This window comes from Ictidomys tridecemlineatus, chromosome 11 (assembly GCF_052094955.1).
Source record: "Ictidomys tridecemlineatus isolate mIctTri1 chromosome 11, mIctTri1.hap1, whole genome shotgun sequence".
In the NCBI taxonomy this organism is placed as follows: Eukaryota; Metazoa; Chordata; class Mammalia; order Rodentia; family Sciuridae; genus Ictidomys; species Ictidomys tridecemlineatus.
Genome location: NC_135487.1, coordinates 31791435 through 31813726, shown reverse-complemented (window position 1 = coordinate 31813726; position 22292 = coordinate 31791435). Strand labels below are relative to the sequence as shown.

General features: G+C 44.7%; 2 protein-coding genes and 1 long non-coding RNA gene across 12 annotated transcripts in view; all 3 read right to left on the bottom strand.

Moving 5' to 3' along the window:
• Positions 1 to 2302, bottom strand: part of St3gal3 (ST3 beta-galactoside alpha-2,3-sialyltransferase 3) — a 192188-nt gene extending 189886 nt beyond the window's left edge. For all 7 annotated transcript variants that reach the window (XM_005317921.3, XM_040288511.2, XM_021719809.3 and 4 more), the window contains exon 1: positions 153 to 2302. The gene's annotated coding sequence lies outside the window, so the exon portion shown is untranslated. The remainder of the gene's footprint in view (positions 1 to 152) is intronic.
• A 146-nt stretch (positions 2303 to 2448) lies between these two features.
• Kdm4a (lysine demethylase 4A) overlaps positions 2449 to 22292 on the bottom strand; it is a 53538-nt gene continuing 33694 nt past the window's right edge. For all 4 annotated transcript variants that reach the window (XM_005317916.3, XM_013364673.4, XM_078026112.1 and 1 more), the window contains 10 exons: positions 18977 to 19158; positions 16827 to 17031; positions 16229 to 16305; positions 15520 to 15575; positions 13196 to 13304; positions 12701 to 12886; positions 9426 to 9596; positions 4269 to 4388; positions 3880 to 3972; positions 2449 to 3746 (listed from right to left, as the gene is read on the bottom strand). In XM_005317916.3, the coding sequence (XP_005317973.2) occupies positions 3606 to 3746; positions 3880 to 3972; positions 4269 to 4388; positions 9426 to 9596; positions 12701 to 12886; positions 13196 to 13304; positions 15520 to 15575; positions 16229 to 16305; positions 16827 to 17031; positions 18977 to 19158 (1340 nt within the window). In that variant the 3' untranslated portion in view covers positions 2449 to 3605. The remainder of the gene's footprint in view (positions 3747 to 3879; positions 3973 to 4268; positions 4389 to 9425; positions 9597 to 12700; positions 12887 to 13195; positions 13305 to 15519; positions 15576 to 16228; positions 16306 to 16826; positions 17032 to 18976; positions 19159 to 22292) is intronic.
• On the bottom strand, positions 10881 to 12694 carry LOC144368024 (uncharacterized). The gene is made up of 2 exons (XR_013427746.1): positions 12586 to 12694; positions 10881 to 12547 (listed from the first exon to the last, which is right to left on the bottom strand). It is a non-coding gene; the product is annotated as an uncharacterized LOC144368024 (long non-coding RNA).

Below are 22292 nucleotides of genomic sequence, written 5' to 3'. Positions count from 1 at the left end.
GCGTCCACCGCGTTGTGCCAGATCCCTCCTTCCCCAGCACGAGCTCTGGGACTCGGCGCCGGGCCCGGGACGCGGGCGTGGGGGAGGGGCGGGGAGGCGACCGTTAGCTGCAGTAGCTGTCGCGCCCCGAAGAGCGCAGGGCAGGCCCTTACCGCAGCGGAGAGGGAGACAGTGGGGAGGCGGCGCCCTACCCCACGCGGGGCGGGAAGGCGGAGGCGACGGCGCAGGCGGCGGCGGCAGCCGCGGGGGACCCCGGCGGGCGCCCACGACACGGTGGGCTCCATGGGCGCCGCCATAGTGAGGACGCAGCGGCGGGCGGAGCGCGTGGCCGCAAGCCGGGACGGCTGGACCACCAATCCCGCTCTTCGCCTTAGCGCCCTAGCCGGGGGTCGGGCATCCATGGCCAATGGGCGCACGAGAGCCGGGCGGGGCGCCGGGCTGACCAATGCGGGGCTGCGCCGCAGGGCGGGCGGGCGCAGGACAGGGCGGCCCAATAGGCATCGGGGCCCGGAGCTCGCGGCGGGCGCCCCGCCCATCCCGCCAGCCAGGGGTACCCAGACTGCGGAAGATGCAGTGCTTGGGGTTGCCGCGGGTGCAGCGCGGACGACCTCGCCTCGTCCTCTCCTAGGCCCAGAGGACACACTTTCCTCGCGGACGCCTCCTAAGACCCAGCCCATTGAAAGCGTGTTTCCTTGCTGGGGAGTGTGTCCCAAAGTACAGGTGGTCGCGGTCACTTCACGCCAAAGGATGCCTCATCTCATCCTCCAGGCTGCGAGCAGCAGTTCCGTCCTGAGGCCCAAGGCTTTGGACCTACGGGAGCCCTGCTTAATTAATTCTGTGGGGTAAGAAGGCACGGAGGTACAGATTGCCCTCGGACATTACTAACTTCAGAAATAGTAGATGTTTAGTCGGGACACACGACTACCCCACCCACCATACTGCAGCTCCAGGGAGTCCCCCTCTCCCATCCAGCGTCCTCTTTCCCTCAGCCAAGCCCTGGCCTTAAGGGACTTGAACTGTAATTTTTTATATACCGACCCAAGGACCCTACATTACTAAAGGAAAGCAGTTTCTTATAAAAAGGGCTTGAGGGGATGCAAGCCGGCACGGGGGAACTGGTCTGGCTTTTAATTTGGGTCAGTCTTGCTTGAAACTCAAACTCAGACCTAACTAGCCAGCGAAGGAAAAAGGCACAAGCCAGGGTTGAGGTGTAGCTCAGGGGTAGGGCAAATACTTAGCATGCTCAAGAGCCTGGGTTGGATCACTTAAAAAAACAAAAACAGGCCAGTTCATCACCCCTTTGAACTTGGGTTCCTCAAGGACAAAGTAAGAAAAAAAAAAAAAAGAAAAAGGTTGGCTTCTAATTAAGAATTCTACTGATATTAAATCAGACACCTTGGCCTGCAGGTCCTTCAGCATGACTAGGGACAGCAGGGTCAGAGAGCATTGGGGAGGCCTAGACCCTGTGGAGAAAGATAGGTTAGTGTTTTTTCCCCTGCAAACATGTGTGCTCCCAGGGCCCACTGAACATTCCATTAAGTCCAGGCTCTGCCCAGCCTCTCCTGGCACATCCTCGGGGACTCCCTGAGTAAAAGGCAAAGGGTCAACCTTGCCTTGACACCAGGAGTTGGTATAGAAAAGCATCTTTGAAACCTTTTGCTCTTCCCTTCACCTACAATCAGTACCAAGTAGCAGCCACCTCCCAAGTCCCAGGGACATGAAGCACTGGGTAGCTGAGGTGACTCTTATCTCCTGTTCCTGGACAGGGACACGCCACTGGAAGCACCTCTGAAGGCCAGCTAGAACTGCTATGTTGCACCAGAGTCTGACACCTATTTATTGTCCCCTTTCTGCCTTGAGGCTCCCCTTTGTCCCCATCAACCTTAAGGCAAAGAGGATATTCCTCCTGGGAAGCTTTTCACCAACTATAGGTAGCTTGGAGAGCAACTTCAGAACCCTACTGGGTACAAGTCACTTGCTCTCCAAGTACCTAGAATGTAAACACTGCTTTCTTTCAAATTGGTTCCACAACATGTATGAAACACAGATGCTGGCATGGACTTAGCCCAGTTTAGGATTTATCAAATGGGGTGGAAATAAGAAATCAAACTATGTTGATAAGACTCAGTAGTCTGGTCCTTCCACCCTTACCTCCTCTTGGCCCCTCTAGGGCAGAGTAAGCAAAAGGAGGTGCTCATAGCGAGAAATGTCCCTGCTCCTCATGGCCCACCATGAGGCTTAATATGGAGCCTAACAAGGAAGGGAGCCCTCTCCTGGAACCACTTTCCAAACTCTGCCTCATGGACTCTTTAAATACACAGCCCTGTTTCAGAGCATATTACTCTTGATAAACCCCAGCCTGACCCTTGGCCACTTGGGCTCCTTGGGGCAGACACAGCCAATCTGCTCAACACACTTTTTATTGCTAAGGACAAGGTGATGCACCAGTTTTCAAAATAATTTGGTTTATAGCGTTCATACGTAACAAAAAATGGGGAAGTTTATAAATTTGATTCTTGTATACACAGAGTTAAGTATGAAGCCCTACAATCCTGGGCCCAGGCAAACAAATTCAAGAGGAGCAAAAACCTGTTTAACCCCTTCAGTGTTGCCCTCTATTCCCACCCCCCACCCTCAAATCGGCACCCTCCCACCCTAAGACCAAGGGCATATCTATACTTGCCCCTAGCCTCCAGTGGCCCCAATTCACTCTAACCCTCCCAGCCCCTGCATGATTGCAATTTTCTGTTGACAGAATCACCTACCAGGCTCTGCCTGCTTCCATCATTAAAATCCTCCCTTTGGGGTATTCCCTACCCACACCAAGTAATACTGTGCCACAGGGGTTCTGTGCCTAGAGTGTTGCGGGCACATATCCATGTTACCCTTGTATTCTCCTCAAGGGAGGACAAAGGTGGCATCAACTCCTTAGCCTCTCATCACTGCAGCTTTGCCAGCACTCCTGAGGCCTTTCCAAGCCTGAATAGATGGCTACACCCATCTTCAGCCAACCCACAGGGGCCCTTACTCAGCTCAGCTGAGGGCGGAATTTCACATTTTGTTTGCCCTAAAGAGGCAAGAAAAAAGTAAAGGCCAGGGGCTGACAGAAGCTGGTCCAGACCAAACACCCAAACACCCAAACACACACACACACACACACACACACACACACACACACACACACACACACACACACATATACACATAAATACAAAAGGAGAGTTGGGTCAAACACCAGCACCTCTGCCTGGTTGGTGCAGGTGCTTGGCAGGAAGCTAAGTCCTAGGCCAGGAACAGGGGAACCCGCCCAGCCAGCACAGCTGACCCCTTTTCAGACTGGGGGCTAATGCAGCCACAGCATTCCAGTGCTCAGCCCCTCAGCTGGGAGATCAACGGCTGCTGCCACATGTCCAAAAACAGCTTGTCATTTCTCTACAGCGGAATGCAATTCAGCTGGGGTGAGAAGGTGATGGGGTTGGTTATTTCATTCCTTTTCTTTTTACAACTTCACTTTTAAAGACTTCAGAGTTCCGAGTGTCTGCTGTGCTGTGGAACCCGAGTGCTCTCGCCTTGATGGCTGGGAACCTCTTGGACCTTGGAAATGCCTACTCCATGATGGCCCGGTACAGTGCAGGCTCGATGTAGTCTTCTCGGTACCTCGAGTTGATTACCCGCTGCCGTTTCTTTTCCTGCTTAACCTCTTTCTCCGTGAAAATCTCGTTGAAGCGCATGTCTGAGGCTACTGACTACAGTAGGACAGGCAAGCCAAATAATCACTTTGTGGCCAACTATCCCAAGAAAAAAAACAAAAGGACATACTCCTGCCATCTTCCCTCCCCTCCCAGACAGGAGCCCAGGGTACACAGAAAACACACTCACCAATCTAGACTTGACTCTCTTGGGAAGCTCTTCATCCAGCGTGTATACATCATCTCTCTTAACCACAAGCTGCGAGCCATCCTCAAACTCCACCTGCCAAGGAAACAGAGTCCTTTGGGCTGAAATATCCCTGAGATTCCCCTGGTCTACCATGCAGAGTAGCAATTTCCTGCAGCCAAAGGAAAGTGTTATAACACTGGAGTAAGGAATGCCATGTCTGAAACCCTGCTGGCAGACCTGACCCAGGACAGACCCCTAAAGTCTGAAAAGGTTGTTACTGGATCCACTAATTCTCTCAAGAGTATAGACTCATCTCTCACCCAAAAGAAAGCACTGAAGTAATCAAATACCCACCAACTCCCAACTCCCTAGCAAGAACCCCCAGATACCTGGTACATCTGGATGGGGTGGGAGGCCACAAATTTAGCTCCATAGACTTGGCCATCCGTCCATCTCACTTGAACCACTTCTCCTTCAGCAGGAGGACCCAACTGTAGGCAGTCCTGGCTCTGAGGAAAGAAGAAGGAAGGAGAATGAAAGGAAGGTCCACTTGAATACAAGTAATGAACACCTACTTAGGAGAGAATGAACTAAAACAAATACTTGGCTGAGATACTTCAAGCAAGGTAGCTTGCTCTGGACTGAAAGATACAAAGACCAGCTTGCTGAGTCAAAGTATGCCCCATATCTCTGTTCCCTGCTGCCAACAGATGACAAGAAATCATAGCTTTTTAACAAAGTTAGAAGATTATAATTAGCATAGGAGAATCAACAGTCCTCTTTACATCCCTTCAACTGTCCTTTAAAGGATTCTTCAGGGCTCTGTCATAAGCAAACACTGGAACAATACTCAGCTATGTTTTTAAGAAATGTGTTCTTAAAATACAGGCAAGGAGAAAAAAGAATCACCTTCCACAGAATTAGCAAAGTACATTAGAACTTTTACTTCTCATAAAAGGGTGTACACTAAAATGAATCATTACCATATCCTAGCACAGGACCTGGTACAAAGTGGATGGACAATGTACAAGCACAATAGTTTATGAATTTATGATTGGTAGACCTCAGAGAAGTTCCACAGGACAACGCCTAAAAAGTACACATCAGAGAGGGGCGGGGTACTGAGTCTAAAAGGATGTGTATGTTTACAGTTGCTCTGATATTATATGACAAGAGTTAGACATATATGACTGTATGTCCTGCCTTGCTAGTTCATTAATTGAGTAGAAATGGCTGTATATTATATTGCCAATTCATTTACGGGTTAGGTAATCAATAATCATGTTTTATATGAATCTAAGAATTAAGCAGAAACTATTGTGCCTTCACCCCAAAACAAATATCTGAGTGGAAGTTTTAAGTAGTCCAACATGTACTTCTTGATAAACCACTAAAGATCTATGCGATTCAATAACAGTAGTTTTCAAAGCTTGGTCCACAACCCTGTGCAGGGAACATGTGAGATCATGACTAATTTCATGTTAAAACACTAGTATTGGACTGGGGTTGTGGCTCAGTGGTAGAGCACTCGGCTAGCACATGTGAGGAACTGGGTTGGAGCCTCAGTACCACATAAAAAAATTAATTATTAAAAAAAAGTATTAAAAAAAAAAACCACTAGTCTTTTGCACCTTGTTGACATTTGCAGAGATGGTGTAAAATCAATGATGGGTACAACCACTTGCCATGTGCATAAATCAAAGTAGGGAGCCCCAAACTCTACAAGTTGTTATTGCTATGCATACAAAATTTAAAGAAAAAAAGAAAACGTATCATTTCACATAACAATGTCCTTGATGAAACAATAACAATTGTTTTTAATATTTATTTTTTAGTTTTCGGTGGACACAATATCTTTGTTTGTATGTGGTGCTGAGGATCGAATCCGGGCTGCACGCATGCCAGGCGAGCACGCTACCGCTTGAGCTACATCCCCAGGCCCGAAACAATAACAATTTTATTACACCTTTTTTTGGTATGGGGATTAAACACAGGGACATTTAATCACTGAGCTATATTCCCAGCCCTTTTTACTTTTTTATTTTGAGACAGGGTCTTGCTGAGTTGCTTAGTGTCTTGCTAAATTGCTGAGGCTGGCCTCAAAATTGCAATCATCCTACGTCAGCCTCCTGGTCGCTAAGATTACAGGTGTGTGCCACTGTACCCAGCTTTTTGTTAAATCTTAATCTTGAATGCATGAGTAAGTCTCGTAAGACACACCAGGCTACATATGGCAGTATGATGATTATCTAGGAAAAAAAAAATCATCCATATTCAGGCTGTAGCTGTACCTCAGTGAGAGAGTGCCTGTATTCAGGTTGGCAAAACACTTGCCTAGTATGCACAAGGCTCTGGGTTCAACCCCCGGCAATGTGACAAAAAAGAAAGGAAGAAAGGAAGGAAGGGAGGGAGGGAGGGAAGGAAAACAACTGAGGAAGAGGAATTAAATAAAATTTAAGCTTTCAGGCTAGGGATGAAGTTCAGTGGTAGTGCCTATTGTGCATGAGGCATTGGGTTCAATGCCCAGAATGAAAAATAAATAAATTAATTAAACAAATATATAATGGACACCTGTAATCTCAGCTACTTAGGAAGCTGAGGCAGGAAGATTTCAAATTAGAGACCAATTTGGGCAATTTAGCACACTACAATAAAATTAAAAGGGCTGTAGCTGTACCTCAGTGAAAGAGTGCCTGCCTTGAATACATGAAGCCCTATGTTCAATTCCCAACACAGCAAAAATAATTAATTAAAATTCAAACTTTCAAGTAAAAATTAGAATTTCAAAAAAGTGGGATCACCACTGTCAATTTGTAGCATCCCAGTATTCAGTCTTTTGACAAGATGAGGGACACTAATAAATGTGATTTTTTTTCTTTTTGTGGGTCTGGTAACTGAATCCAGGGCCTCATATGTGCCAGACAAGTACTTTACCATTGCATCACATCCCAAGTCCAATGTTTTGATATTTATAAGAAAATTTAACATTTGGAAGATTTCCATAGCTCAGTGCACTTTTTTTTTTTTTTTTGGTAAGAGGGAGTACCAGGGATTGAACTCAGGGGCACTAGACCACTGAGCAACATCCCCAGCCCTATTTTGTATTTGATTTAGAGACAGGGTCTCACTGATTTGCTTAGCACCTTGCTTTTTACTGAGACTGGCTTTGACTTCGCGATCCTCCTGCCTCAGCTTACCAAGCTACTGGGATTATAGGCATACACCACGGTGCCTGGCTACACCAGTATTTTCTATATGATCAATATATGGTATTATGAAATTAGGCATGGGTAAAAGATCCATTCTAAGTGCAAGGCAGACTGATGGATTTTAATGTAATAGAGTACAAGTTTACTGATCTGCTTTCAGATCCCACACTACAACTAACCTTTTAAAAATGCCACTTGTTACAGGAAGATTGCAAGTTCAAAGCCAGCCTCACAGCATCTTAGCGAGGCCCTAAGCAACTCAGCAAGACCTTGTCTCAAAATTTAAAAGGGGGACAGGGTGTTTGCCTGAGGATGTGGCTCAGTGATTAAGTGCTTCTGGATTCAATCCTTCTTACCTACCCTACCCCTACATAAAAAGCCACTCATTGAGTTTTGGTGGAATATCAGAGAAGAATAATTATATGATCTGAAAGCTATTCAAATGATCTTCCCCTTTCCAAGTACATAACTGTATGAAGCTGAATTTTCTTCCTCTACTTTAACCAAAATAATGTACCACAGAACAGACAGAATAAAGAAGTGTCATTAAAGAGATTTGCAAAATTGGTGAAAAATGGCATTCTTCTCACTAGTGGTTTTTGTTTTAAGAAAAGATATTTTTCATTAAAAAAGGAATATTAATCTGTTTTAATATTGAACAGGGTAAATATTACTAGAGATAACCCCACAAAAATATATGCTTTTTGGGGTCCTCAATAACTTTTAGAAAAATGAGTTCTGAGATCATAGTATTGTTAGAGATAATAACACCTACTTCTCAGACGTGGTATGAAAAGGGAAACACATTTGTCTTAAATACTTAGCACAGTGCCTGGCATACTGTAAGGACTTAAAAAACGCTGCTATGAATACTAATATCTTTACGATGACATTAGACCACCCTTATAAGTAATTTGTGCACTTTTACAAATTAAGTTGTTAATGCAGTATAAACAAGGGAAATATCCAATTTGTTAAAGGAAAAAGCGGCAACACTATTCTAACTTGTGCTTAGACTAACTGAAATGAAAAGACAGGGTAGGGTCAAGAGAAACCTGGACTAAGTCCTGAATATTATGTCAGGAAACTAAAGATTGGGTCCAAGGAGGTAGGACCTCTAGTGTCTCAGGTATTATATCATAAGCAAGCCAGGGCTGACTCCAAGTCATTGCTACTTACCTCTAAAGCTCTCTTTTTATTTTTTTTAGTTGTAGATGGACACAATACCTTTACTTTGTTTATTTAATTTGTTTATGTGGTGCTAGGGATTGAACCCAGTGCCTCACGAATGCTAGGCAAGTGCTCTGTCACTGAGCCACAACCCCAGCCCTTACCCCTAAAGCTCTCTACCAAAAAGTAACCTGTAAAGTACCAAAAACAGTTCTATGCACATACTAAAAAAACATGATAGAAAATAGAGTTGGAGCCAGGCACAGAGGAACATGCCTGTAATCTGAGCAACTCAGGAGCTAAGGTAGGAGGATTGCACATTCGAGACCCACCTCAGCAACTAAGGGAGGCCATAAGGACTTATAAGACCACTTCTCAAAATAAAACATAAAAAAGGAAGGCTAGGCATGTGGTTCAGTGGTTAAGTGACCCTGGGTTCAATCCCTGGTACCAAAAAAAAAAAAAAAAAGAAAGAAAACAGGGTTGGAAAAATTTCTTGAGGTCACACAACTTCTAAGCAATGATGGTGATATTAACACATTGGTGTTTTTTTTTTTTTTAATTTTTTTTTTAGTTGTAGATGGGACACCATACCTTTTATTATATTTATTTTTTATTTGGTGCTGAGGATCAAACCCGTGTCTCACACATGCTAGGCAAGCGCTCTACCACTGAGCTATAACCCCGGCCCAGCACATTGGTTTTATTCCAAACCCTGAGCTTTTCTACCACACTAGATGCCTTCAGCAATAGTTGAGATTGAGGGGCTGGGGATGTGGCTCAAGCGGTAGCGCGCTGGCCTGGCACGCGTGCAGCCCGGGTTCGATCCTCAGCACCACATACAAACAAAGATGTTGTGTCCACCAAATACTAAAAAATAAATATTAAATTCTCTAAAAAAAAAATAAATAGTTGAGATTGAAAAATATGCATGCTTTTTAAAGAATTGCAAAAAACAATGATTCCCACCAACTTCTAGAATCAGTACCCTAGTAGTAGACAATTTTCCTTGCAAGGAAAGAACGGTACAAATGCTTCTTTCTTTTTGGGAACCTACTGATGGGACCACAGAACCAGGCTAGAAAAGGCACCCCACAACCTGTCAGCTAGCCAGACCTAGAAGGATCCCAGTCTCAAACCGTCCCAGAAGCTGCTTGCAGACATTACCACTATGTCCTCAGGATACAGATTGTCACTGAAGGAGCCATCATCAAAGTTGACTTCATAGAAGGTCTCAGTGGTGAGTCTGACCACCTCACACTGGTAGAATCGCCCATTCTTGTGCTTGCTAATGACCTTCTGGCCTGCAGTGATGCTCTGCAAGGCACCCTTGGCACGCTAGAAGAAAGAAGAAGCTTGGGTAATTCACATATGGGGCTGATAGGAATTGCAAATGGATACCAACAATCTGTCCCCCTTTATCAAAGAAATATTATCATGGAAATGGAAAAGCAAAAAAGGAGAAGAAATGGGTGTGGAAACAGACCGTTCCAGATAACCCATATCCCAACCAGGGTTCTGTTTTCCTCTACAAATTCGGTGCTCCTGAGTTCCCAGTATACAACTGACCAAACTAGAACTGACTAAATAGCACCTACTAATGCACACACATCACATATTTGGGTAGAAAAATCAACAGTGACTGGAGACTCTGGGCACCAGGCAATGCTCCACACTGATCTATGCACTAAGCTATACCTCCAGGGTGAGGGCACAAAGATTGAGATTTCCTTTATTTCCTCAGCTGCATATAACAAGTTGCCCCCACTATAAGAGACCTATCACCAGATGCAGTGGTGCACGCCTGTAATCCTAGCGGCATGGGAGGCTGAGACAGGAGGATTATGAGTTCAAATCCAGCCTCAGCAACAGCAAGGTGCTAAGCAACTCAGTGAGATTCTGTCTCTAAATAAAATTGAAAACAGGGCTGAGGATGTGGTTCAGTGGTCAAGTGCCCGAGTCCAATCCCCAGTACCAAAAAAGAAAAAAGAGGGAGAGACCTATCATCTCTGGTGCCCTCTCCTTACCCTTCTCATTCTAAACTAGTCCTTGATGCAAACAGGATAACAAAGTAAGGTGCAGGCTCATGTCCAGCAAGCCTCTACCCCTACTACCCCACCACCTGCCCACTCCACTCTAGCCATGTCACCCTCTCCTGTTCTCTGAATATACATGCTCTTACCTAAGGATCCCACTATCTGAAATGCCATTCCCCAGTAGTCTGCATATAACTCCCTCACATTCTGAGGACCACCCACTGCTGCCCTCCTTACTACCCACTCTTCTACTCACCTCATCCTGGTTTTTGTCTACTATACTTCTCACCATCCAAAATGCTATTTCCTGTGTAGTTTCTTACCGGTTTCCTATATATCTTTCAACTAGAAGATACATACTTCATATATAAAAGTCCTTGAAGACAGGGACTTTTTGTTTTGGTACCAGGGATTGAACTCACGGGAATTCGACCAGTGAGCCAGATCCCCAGCTCTATTTTGTATTTTATTTAGAGACAAGGTCTCACTGAGTTGCTTAGTGCCTCACAGTTGCTGAAGCTGGCTTTGAACTTGTGAGCCGCTGGGATTACAGGCATGCGCTACCGCGCCCAGCTAGAACAGGGACTTTTCCTAGCATCTAACATAGTGCCTAGCACATAGCAGAAGCTTACCAAATAGAATGAAATCGTAAGATAACTACTCAACAGTACCCCAACTTCCTCTCAGCATCAGCAGTCTACAACTATCAACCTAAGCATATGGAGTACTACTGTTTCATGACCAAACTCGGACTTCCCTACCAGACCTGGGAATTGATGCTACATCAGGCTTTTAGTCCTCCAAAGCCTCATTCCCACATTGCATATTTTCCCATCTCCCCAAGGTTCCACCCATACCGCTCACCACCTCTCATGCTCATTAAAATGCCTTTGTGAAAGAAAAGGATCCAGTCAATGGAGGACTTTTCTGTGATCCCAAGCAGAGTTAAAAGTTCATTCCCCTAGACTGGTTCTCCCATGCTCTACCTCTGATTACTGTACTCACTATAATGCTGAAAGTCTGCATGGTCACCTATTCCATTAGACCATAACCATAACTTGCTGATGGCAAAGACTTCCCCCACTAGAGACTGGCATCTGATATGACTGTCCCATGGATCTCCCAAATTAGAGTACTCAAGAACCACCATACCAGACATGCCTTTTCTACAATAGCATATGGCCCTCTTAATCTTTCTGCTGGCTGCTTTCACTTGTTCATGCTTTGCTATCTGTTCCTTACATTGGGACTATCCACAGCCTGATTTCCAATAGGAACTGGGTTCAAGTATCCTTCCAGAAACTGATAATCTCCAAATCTTCCCTCTCATCCTTAACCTAGCTGGCCTTCCTGTTGCTCAAATGTGAATACTTCAGAGACCTCGAAATCTACATATCCTTTCCTCTTTTTCATTCTTGCCCCTTCCCCTGACAAACCAGTCCTTCTGCATATCAATCCTGCAGTTAGTAACATCATCATAAGTTAGTAATAGCATCCTTCCTGTCTCCTAAATTCAGTTATGTTCACTTTCCTTTCCCATTCCTCTTCTCCTCTCTCTCCCCCATCCCTCTCCCCATAGCAGTCCACAAACCCTGTCAACGGGACCTATTAAGGATCTCAGGGGTAGACATGACCTTAAAACTCTATGTGTCCTACTTAAGACCTCACTGTCTCCTATGTTAACTTGTTTCCCTGCCTTAAATTCTGATTCGTTGAATTCTCTCCTCAAACCACCAGAGTGACTGTTAGAAAATATAGTTCAAAATTGCAGTGTTCAGAGTTCTCTACACTGGAAGAGAGGTCAAACTCCTAAATGTAGCAACCTAGGGACTTCATCTTCCTTGCTGCTTACTTCTCAAGTATCGTCCCCCAACACAGACCCAAGATCAGCTTGAATATTCATTCTTCCAAAATTTGTTTCTTCTATTTCTGAAGCCCTGAATGCCTTCCTGCTCATAATTCCTTCTTACATTCTAGACCTCTTTGAATGCCACCTTCTACCCAGACCATTTCATAACTCCTCTAGCTAACTTTTCACTTATCTTTCTCTGCATGTCACCATTTAGAGGACTACAAAAATCCCTACTGCATAGCAGTTAATGGTGAACTGTCTGTCAGGAGCTCTCCCCATCAGTTCTCAAGATTAATAAGAGGTGGACCTTCAAAGAGCTTATCCTAGTGGAGAGACAACCAGTTAACAGATAACCCAAAAGAATCAACCACAAGCAGCTTGGCAGAGACCTACAGGAGCCCCTTCTTAATGAATTAAGAAGGGGCTCCTGTAGGAGCACTCTCCATCAAACACAATACTTGAGGAAACACTTGCCAACCCAATAAATGCACATAACATGCAGAGAAAATGGCCCTGAAGACTATCAAGGACTTCTGAGCTGCACCCTTCCTCACCTCCAAGTTGGGAATCTTGTGCCGAAAGCAGGTAATGAAGACAACAAAGGGCCAGTCATCCGGCTGCATCATCACTCCAGCAGCCTGGGCACAGCTTACATGGAATGCAGTTGGGCAACGGCCGTGAGAACACTGCACACAGCAGCCAGCATTTCTTTTCCTCCGCTTCTTACAGAAGACACATTTCTGCATCCAGAGGAAGAAAGCCAATGATTCTAGGAATTGACAGTCCAGCTTCCCCTAGTGTTACTCCATCCAAATACACAGAGCCACCCTCCTCCCAGAAACGTGAGGTATACACAGCCTACTCTAATCCCATGTCTAATCATATATGATGTTAAGTTTATTTAACAGAAGGCAAGAATCACAAACTGACCAAAACCAAGGGATAAAGGTAGCCACTGGGCCAAGCAGAAAGGTACTGTTGCCCTCCACCCAGAGACTTATAACTAGGGTAATTATGTGGGGCCTATAAAACCATCACTTATTCCTTACCAGTTTGAAGCGGGGCAGGGGGATTTTGCTCACATCCACAGGACTTCTTTCTGCAATATTGACAAATCTTGCTTCCAGGATCGCCACAGCACATGAAACATGAACCCATCTGCCAAAAGGCAAAGGCCCCAGTCACCTCTGGATCCAAGGCCCTGTGGCTTTCCCTTCTAAAGTAGGCCTCTCAACAGTGCTTCTTCCCTCACCCAGAGTGGCCCCTAACTCCCACCAACCAGTTCCAGGGACTCAAGAAAGTTAGAGCCATATTGCCATCATACTGAGTACTGTGGACACCCTACCCGAGGTTAGGCCAGGTCATACTTCTTATACCACTCCCTCAGTCTGGGGCAAAATAAGCAGAGCCACAGTTAATTGGGTGTGGTGGATTTCAGGAGTGAGAATAAACTAGGGAGCTCTACACTGAGCTCTTTTTTTTTTTTTTTTTAAGAGAGAGTGAGAGAGAGGGGGGGACAGAGAGAGAGAGAGAGAGAGAGAGAATTTTAACATTTATTTATTTTTTTCTTAGTTCTCGGCAGACACAACATCTTTGTTGGTATGTGGTGCTGCTGAGGATCGAACCCGGGCCGCACGCATGCCAGGCAAGCGCGCTACCGCTTGAGCCACATCCCCAGCCCCTACACTGAGCTCTTTACCACAGGACCCAGGTACTTCTTGAAAACATCTCCACTATTCACCAATCTGCCAATAATCTTCCCTAGGCTTCTGCCAAACCTCTTCCCTGGGCTGAAATAACCTCTCTCTTCTTGCTCTCTTTATCCATGAAAGACTCAGTCTTTAGGTTTGGCCCAGGCCTCACTGAGAGGTATACACAATGGACATCCACAGAAAATTAAAGTAAGTTATAGGCATTTGGGGAAACCAGAATGTGCCAAGATGAGAAAAACTAAGATGGCAAAAGCTCTTAATTTTAGCTCATGGGTACAGCACACTTTCCTAGCATGTGTGATGCCCTGGGTTCAACCTCCAACACCACACACACAAAAAGTAATTGCACGTGCCTATAATCCCAGTGGTTCAGGAGGCTGAGGCAGGAGGATCGCAAGTTCAAAGTAGCCTCAGCAACCTAGCAAGACCCTGTCTCTAAATTTAAAAAATAGAGAGAAAGGGCTGAACATAGAGAAAGTGGTTAAACATTCCTGGGTCAACCCCTAGTACCAAAAAAAGCAGAAAAAAAACCGGCAGGATTGTTATGTGGGAGCAATAACAGATTTGTTCTGTGTACATCTAAAAGGTATAAAAGGGATTAAAAGGCAAAGGTGAGCCATGTGTGGTGGCAGATGCCTATAATCCCAGCAGCTCGGGAGGCTGAGACAGGAGGATAGTGAGTTAAAAGCCAGCCTCAGCAACTGCAAGGCACTAAGCAACTCAGTGAGACACTGTCTCTAAATAAAATACAAAATAGGGCTGCGGATGTGGCTCACTGGTCTAGTGGCCCTGAGTTCAATCCCTGGTAACAACAACAAAAAAAAGGCAAAAGTGAAAAGCTCAAGTAGAACCATTTCCACTTCAAAGAAGGAAGAACATTACCAGCCCTATCCTGAAACTGTGAAGAATACAATTCCTCTAGTAATGGGAGCAAGTAGCTTTAAAGGACTGAACGGCAGCAGAACAGCCATGCATCAGAAGCAGCATGACAGAGATCCTGTGAGGCAGGAGCTGCATTCCCACAGGGTTTTACTTGGAAGCAAGATGTCGACCATTGGCTACCACCTACCTGTGTACACTGCCCCTTAGACAGCCAGCTCTTCAAGGTAAAACCTCAGAGCAAGTAAACAGGAGACAAAAATGCAACTCTGTGAAAATGAGTTGCCTAATGTGGAAAACCCAGAAACTTCCACATTATTTTCCACTATTTAACAGTGGGCGGACTGCCTGAGTTCTACTCAGTGTCCTTCTTGAGGACACCTGCCCTCTCCAAATAACGAGTCTGAACAAAGCTTTCTCTATTGAAAAGTGCTCACTAGACTATGGCCATGGCCGTCTCTGCATATCAGCAGGTGTTCATACCTCCAGCCCACAAAGCTCTTGCACTCACTTCTCTGGGTTTTCATACTCTCCTAAGTACATTCTTATCTCCTCCAAAAGGAGGATGTTCTTCTGCATCAGAGAGGAAAAGAGTGAAAAGATCTGAGACTACTTGACTCCCTTTGGTGTCTTTGTTAAAATTAGTCTTGATATTCTAAGAGCTCCTCAGAGTGTGCTTCCCAAATCCTCATGGGTCACTTGCAAGAGCTTATGTAGACAGTGCCCCTACACACTGCTTCAGCACTGAGCCTGGGCATTCTGAGACTGCTCAAAACACTTACCTGTCATCATTTGCTCTCTGCAGGGCCCCTCCTCGTAAGGAGCATAAACAGCAGTCCTGCCCAGAAGGGAGAAGGAAGAAGAAACTGGTCACCACCAAGTCATTAACATCCAATCTGCTCTCCCCTCCACCTTTTGTGGGCAACTCTAACCTTGGGCTTAGAAAGCAGTGTAATGATAGGTAGGGCTTCAAACATACACCTTATACCCAGGACTCCCCTGTAGAAGACAGATGCCATGTGGAGCAGTATTCACTTGACTTAACATAATCCTCTTTGCTGTTAATGTTCATAGCAACTCTGAGCAAAGTTGCAAAACTGGAAGCACCATAAGGCCTAGTCTGCAAGGTGGTGCCACACTCCAGGGGCAATGATGAAGAGATGGTTGCAAAATGAATCACCTAAGTCCCCATCCTAAGGCTCTAAGTTCAGAGGTGAATTATTTAAAGGGGGTTGTATATGAATATTCCACATAAAGGCCTCAACCTGGTTTTCAATTAAAGGAGCAAACATCTTCCAGATCCATTCAGGCCTTATCACAAGTGGGCAGCAACTACTCTGTCATAGGAATTGTTTACATAGTATATACTCTCTGACATCACTACCATGCCCTTCATGGACTGCAGTAAACTTAAAGTCCAGCATGAAATAACTCAGCCCCAACATATTCCAAATCTCATGGGGAAGACAGGAAGAGTGTGGGAGTACTCACTTCCTCCAGGGCATTGGCTGAACACCGAGAACACATCCACTCTTCAGAAGCTTTGGCTGGGGGAACCCCATAGCAACCTAATAGGGACACGGAGAAAAGCAAATTAAACCCAGACGTCAGAGTGAGAATATGGATTTGCAATTTTTTCCATAGACCACCTCCCAAAGATACCAAATGCTACAAAAACACCTGAATTCTTGGTCAGAGATCCCTGGGCTCAAATACACAGTATGGCCCAAGGCCATAAAAGTTGTATTCACGGGCTGGGGATATAGCTCATTTGGTACAGTGTTTGCCTCACATGCACAAAGCCCTGGGTTGAATCCCCAGCACCACACAAAAAAAAAACAAAAAACATTTTATTCACTGGTACAAACATCTATTAAGTGGCATAACTAATCCCCTCTGGACATGTGCAACCAAGAGGACAGCACATTGCTGACTGGTGCAAACAAACTCATTGATTGGCAACAAATTCTCCAAGAACACATAAGCAGCCTTTGCACTGGGGGTAGGGAGGGCCACATGTGACAAGGACTTCCAATTAACTGGAGCATGCTCCTGGCAGAGGATGCAAAGGAAGGCAAGAGGCACTCACTGGCATGGACCCGGACACTGCACTTCTTGCAGGAAACTAGAATGCTGGTGCCATCCTCCTCAAGGTAAGGAGTAGAAAGGTTGATGTCTGTGCTGCAGCCAGTTGAAGTGAAGCACATTTCTGGAATCAATGGCTTGGTCCTCTGCTTCTGGGGGGCTAATTCTGAAGTGTTTCCACAGTTCTGACTAAGACCTCCAAACTCGACCTAAGGGGAAAAAACAACCGTACAACGCAGTGAGCTGCACTTATGCTCTCAGCTTCCCACCTGCTCCATCAGCAGAAAGCTGCCTCTCTTATCGATATGACTATGGCTACAGCTCCCGGGTGCACAGCCATTATCCCAGAGCTACTAATTGAAGTTACCTCTAATGACTCAAATTCAATTTCTCACAGCAGCATCAAACAAAGGCCCCTAGGGGACAACTGAGAAGAGGGAGCGAGGTAAGAGGCAACTGGGATTTCAATCTTCCCAAACTGAGTGGTAATAAAATGCACCAAGATATTGGCAACAAGGCTGCCACTGAGGGCGCCTATGTGCCGTAATACACTTTGGTCCCACTCAGGGACAGCACCCAGCGCAGATGCTCCTAATGGGCCAGCACAGATTGCCTCTGATGGTCTAAGTCAGCAGGTCACCTGAGCTGTTACATAGCTGGAGTCCCACCTATGATTCCGGGCTTCAGGCCCCTTCAGGAAGAACATTACATCCACATACTTCCCTTGGCAAACTATACTGACTCTGATGCTGGATGGCACTGTTAAACTCACTCCAAAGATGGAACCACAAAACACATCACCCTCTGAATAAATGCCATTTATATAACTCTTAGTAGAGCTACAACTGGTAGATTCACTCACAGTAACCACCACCAGGTCAATCACTTCCCCCCAACACAATGGCACATATAGTTCTTCATTTTGGTTTCTGTCAATGGAAAGTAGAGAGTTACTAGTCCAAAATGTGCTGGTCTGAGGTTTCACTCTTTATCATGAGTGAACCCAGGGTCCTGCCAGGCGCAGGACAGCAAATGCCCCTTTAACCACCAAAGGAGACTGCTCAACTGCATGTCACCCTGTGAAGGTTCCAGCTGGGCCTGAGCTGGCCACATGGCACCTGCTGCGATTAATGCCTCCTGGCCTTCCAGAGCCAGTCCCTGAGGGATTCATGATGGTGAAGCCATCAATGCACCAGCATGGGACAGGCACAGAGGAGCTCAGCAGCTGTGCTTTTCCCACCCCCTTGTTTCAATCAGGCCCTCTGCTTCTGCCCTGCCCTAGTTACTTCTGGTCACTGGTAATACCAACTGTGACAATGGGAAAGAAAAAAAGGTGACAATATCAGAGGATCTGGTTTTTACCTGAAGTTCAGGCTTTGATAAATAACAGCCCTGTACCCTGACTGACCAGAACTACACAACACCTGGGAGAAAGAGTCTTAGATGGGATGATAAAAAAGCAAAATTCTCTGCAAACAGTTAAAGTCTGTGATGAGTGCAAGTTCAAGGGGAGCCTGAGCACATCATCTCCAAAGCATTCTTAAGTAAAAATCCACAGTGCTGGTTCATCTGCCCTGTGAAACCTGACCAATAAAAGTGTCACCAGAGGAGGACTGGAGAAGGTATGAAAGACCAGGACTTCAACTCAGGACAATGGGGTCCATGACATATGTGATGGAAAAGAATTTCACCATATGTCAGATATTGAGGAGCAAGTAGAGATTTATTTAGGAAAGCAAGGATTACACACCAAAGGTGGAAGAAAGAATATGGGCTATCTTGAGAGAGAAGTAACCCTTGTGTAGGGTGTTAACATTCATAAATTAGCAATCAGAGTTACACAATTTAGGGGCAAATATCCTTATACTTGTGCACTGTCCTCACATCATGCTATTTTCTGCAGGCAAGGACATGGTCACAGGGATGTATGTGCTAGGTTGCTTTGCATTCCAACAGTTTGTGAGCACTTCTCTTTAACTCAGTACTTTTTTTTCCTCCTCCATCCCCAAATTCCTATTTCACATGAGTGGGGCAAAAGAGGAAAATAGGGGAGGAAAAAAAACCCTCTTAAGACAAACAAAAAGTACCCACAATTAAATCTAGCTTCCTGTGATTACTGGTCCTAGGTACACAGAGAATGTGGAGTGGTCCTACCTGATGGTACGTTTGAAAGATCATACAGACAGCACAGTGAGGGGCCTGCTGGGCCATGGTCTCATTGAATTCTTTTTCAGCCTCAAAGTTCGGAGGTCGGTTCTGCCACAGCTGGCTTAGGGGCTTGGCCCAGGCCTCTGTCTCCTCAGCCTCCTCCTCAGGGGACAGCTGTTCAGAGGTCTCTAGGAGAGAAAAAGAAACATAAATCAGCACCAGCCATGCACACAAGTGGTATGGCCTGAAGAGCAGATAAGCTCAGTCAGGACTCCTAGACCTTGGTTTGGACTGAACCAAAGACTCCTAAGGGTTGCAAAGGCCAAGGGTAAAATGATTATCAACAGACCTCTTTACTCTATGTATATACGTGACTGCATGACCAATGTGATTCTGCAACCTGTACACTCAGAAAAATGAGAAATTATACCCCATCTATTCAAATGTATGATACGTCAAAATCATTGTACTGTCATGTGTATCTAATTAAAACAAATAAAATTAAAAAAAAAAAAAAAAAAACAGACCTCTTTGGTACCTAGATGATGTTGTGGGTTGTGGAGAGCAATGACAGTGATTGGGAGACCAGAATCTGAGACTGGGGTCCCCAATGACTTCATGGCTGTGGCATGCGTGATAACTGGGAAAGTTTCTATGCAAAGGTGTAGAATGCCCAATTGCTATGGTAATGCTCTCCACAGAGAGACCCTGTTGCTAGTCTTATCAGCTTCAACCTTGCTCTCAGGCAAACAGCTCCTGGGAATGAAGGAACTTCCTTGCTAAGATAACCAGTTCCACTGCTCCTGAATCTGCCACAAATTAACTTTAAACATTGGACTTTCTTGAGCATTTCCAACATTGCATACTGCAACTGCAGAATGTAACTGAGGAAATAGCTGCATACTGTTGCTAACTCCTTTAACTTTTTTTTTTTTTTTTAAAAGAGCTTTCTTTTTTTTTTTTTTTTTTTAAGAGAGAGTGAGAGAGGGGGACAGAGAGAGAGAGAATTTTTTTTAACATTTATTTATTTTTTTTCTTAATTCTCGGCGGACACAACATCTTTGTTGGTATGTGGTGCTGCTGAGGATCGAACCCGGGCCACACGCATGCTAGGCGAGCGCGCTACCGCTTGAGCCACATCCCAGCCCTCCTTTAACTTTCATGAATACAAAGAATAATGCTTGCACAGTCTTTAATCTGATTAATGAGACATATATAATAAAGATTACTGGTGTAATTCTTTAGACCTGTTTCTTCATCAGAGAGCGGTGCTCCACCAGATCCCAGCTTTACCTTCAAGATCTGCGTGTGTGACTCTATTTTTTCTAATCTCCTATCGCCCTCGCCAGAACCTGCTAGTTTGGCCACGCTGGTCGCAGCAGTGGGTCTTGCCTGTACCATTTCTCTGGCAAGAATAATTAATTTACCCAGGAGCTCAGCCTGTTCTGCTCCCCTTAAGAGCTGCCACATTCAACCCTCTGCCCTCTCCAAGGATAGCAAAGTGAGGCTCCATCTTCCTTCCCTCTGTTATTAGTTGCCTCTAAAATATCAGCACCATAAGTCCTTTCCCTTCATGAATTTTCCCTTCAGTTGTACTAAAGGGAAACAAGGAAGGAAAAATAAAAGGGAACTGGCAAACTTTAAAGTTTGTCACATGATGGTCCTTGGTGAGGACTTGCCAGCTTCCCCTGGAAAGGTCAGTGGGTATCTGCCTATTATGAGCAGGGAATCCCCAATTTCTCCTGGCTCTGCCTAAGAGGAGAGCAGTGCCACATGTCCACAGTGAATCCTTATCTTAGCCCTACAATGTAATGCTAAGTCTGACCAGAGGCTGGCCAATAACAGCCTGTGTACTGAATCCAGTGTCTCAGGAAGCTAAGAATTAAATTTATATTTTTAAGAGTTGTACTAGGTATCTTCTGGCAGTAAAGACAAGTCATTTTCTAATCTGCCTCACAGTCATGTTCAATATGAAGGGATCTGGCAACTGCCATTGTGTGGAGACTCAGTGAAGGCCACTGTAGCAAAAGGAGACCAGTGCAGGCAAGTAAAAGTAACCCCTCAGAGCCTCACTGTTCAAACCCAGTCAGGAGCCATGGTGCCCACAGATGTGTCTCATAACCTTGGCCTAAAAAAGAGTGACTGAGATGTGATGAAAGAAATAAAAACAGACAGGCTCATAATAACAACTAAAAACGTAAAACACTGACGTCTGTTCTACTTTACAAAGTCAAAAGCGGCCAAAATCATTCCATATGTGAATACTGAATGATGAGGGAAAATGTTCACTGTGTTAAGTGAAAATTGCAAGAATCAAAATTTTAACAGTTCACATGTGTAACTTCACAGAGACGTATAGTTAATTCTTAACATTTCACTAAAAATGTTATGCCTCAAATACAAATATATATTTTTTTTAAATGTGGGGCAAGGGCCAGGCATGCCTCAATCCAAATACATGTCCGTAATTCCAGCAAGTAAATGTTTTGAGGCAGGAGAATCCCAAGTTCAAGGCCAGCCTTAGCAACTTAGCAAGACCCTGTCTTAAAATAAAAAATAGAAAGAATTAATGATGTAGCTCAGTGGTAAAGCACCCCTGGGTTCAATTCCTAGCACACAAAAAAATTTAAATTTTTTTAAAAATGGGGTAAGGGTATACCAGACTAAAGAGACTAAAGAAAGCCAACTTACAAGTATAACGTATAATCCTAAAACACATTATTGGGGTGAGCAGGAAAAGAAAGATCTGGTTGGAGGATAAGAAAATGTTATGGAGCTACTGTCCTAGGTATGACAGCAGTCTAGTATTTAAGGGAGAATCCTTAGGAAATGTGCCTATTGCTATATTTAAATGAAGTAATCTGATGATTACAACTTACTTTCAAAGAATGTGAAAGACAGGTGTGTATATATATATGTACATAAACTAAGTTACTGAGAGAAAGAAAGCAATAAGGCAAAACTAAGTGACAGTGTTCTGGTTAAGAATCATTAAAACACACATGGAAAGCATGCAATGATTCCATCTCTTCAGCTTACCACATTTGAGCATTTTTCATCACAAAAACCTGGGGGAGTTTATCAGATTATTTTTAAAAAGACATAATATGTATGTATGGAAAAATCAGCAAGATGATACATTATATATTCACTGTGCTCATCTCTGGAGAATAGGCGTATGGGAAATTTTCTTTTCCTCTATAACTTTTCTGCTTTTTCAGTTTTCTACAGTCTCTGTTCCTTTAAAGCATGAAGTGGACAACCACAAAAGTAGGCTGGAGCTCTTCTTGGAACTGGACCAGAGCACAAGCTCAGGGGATAC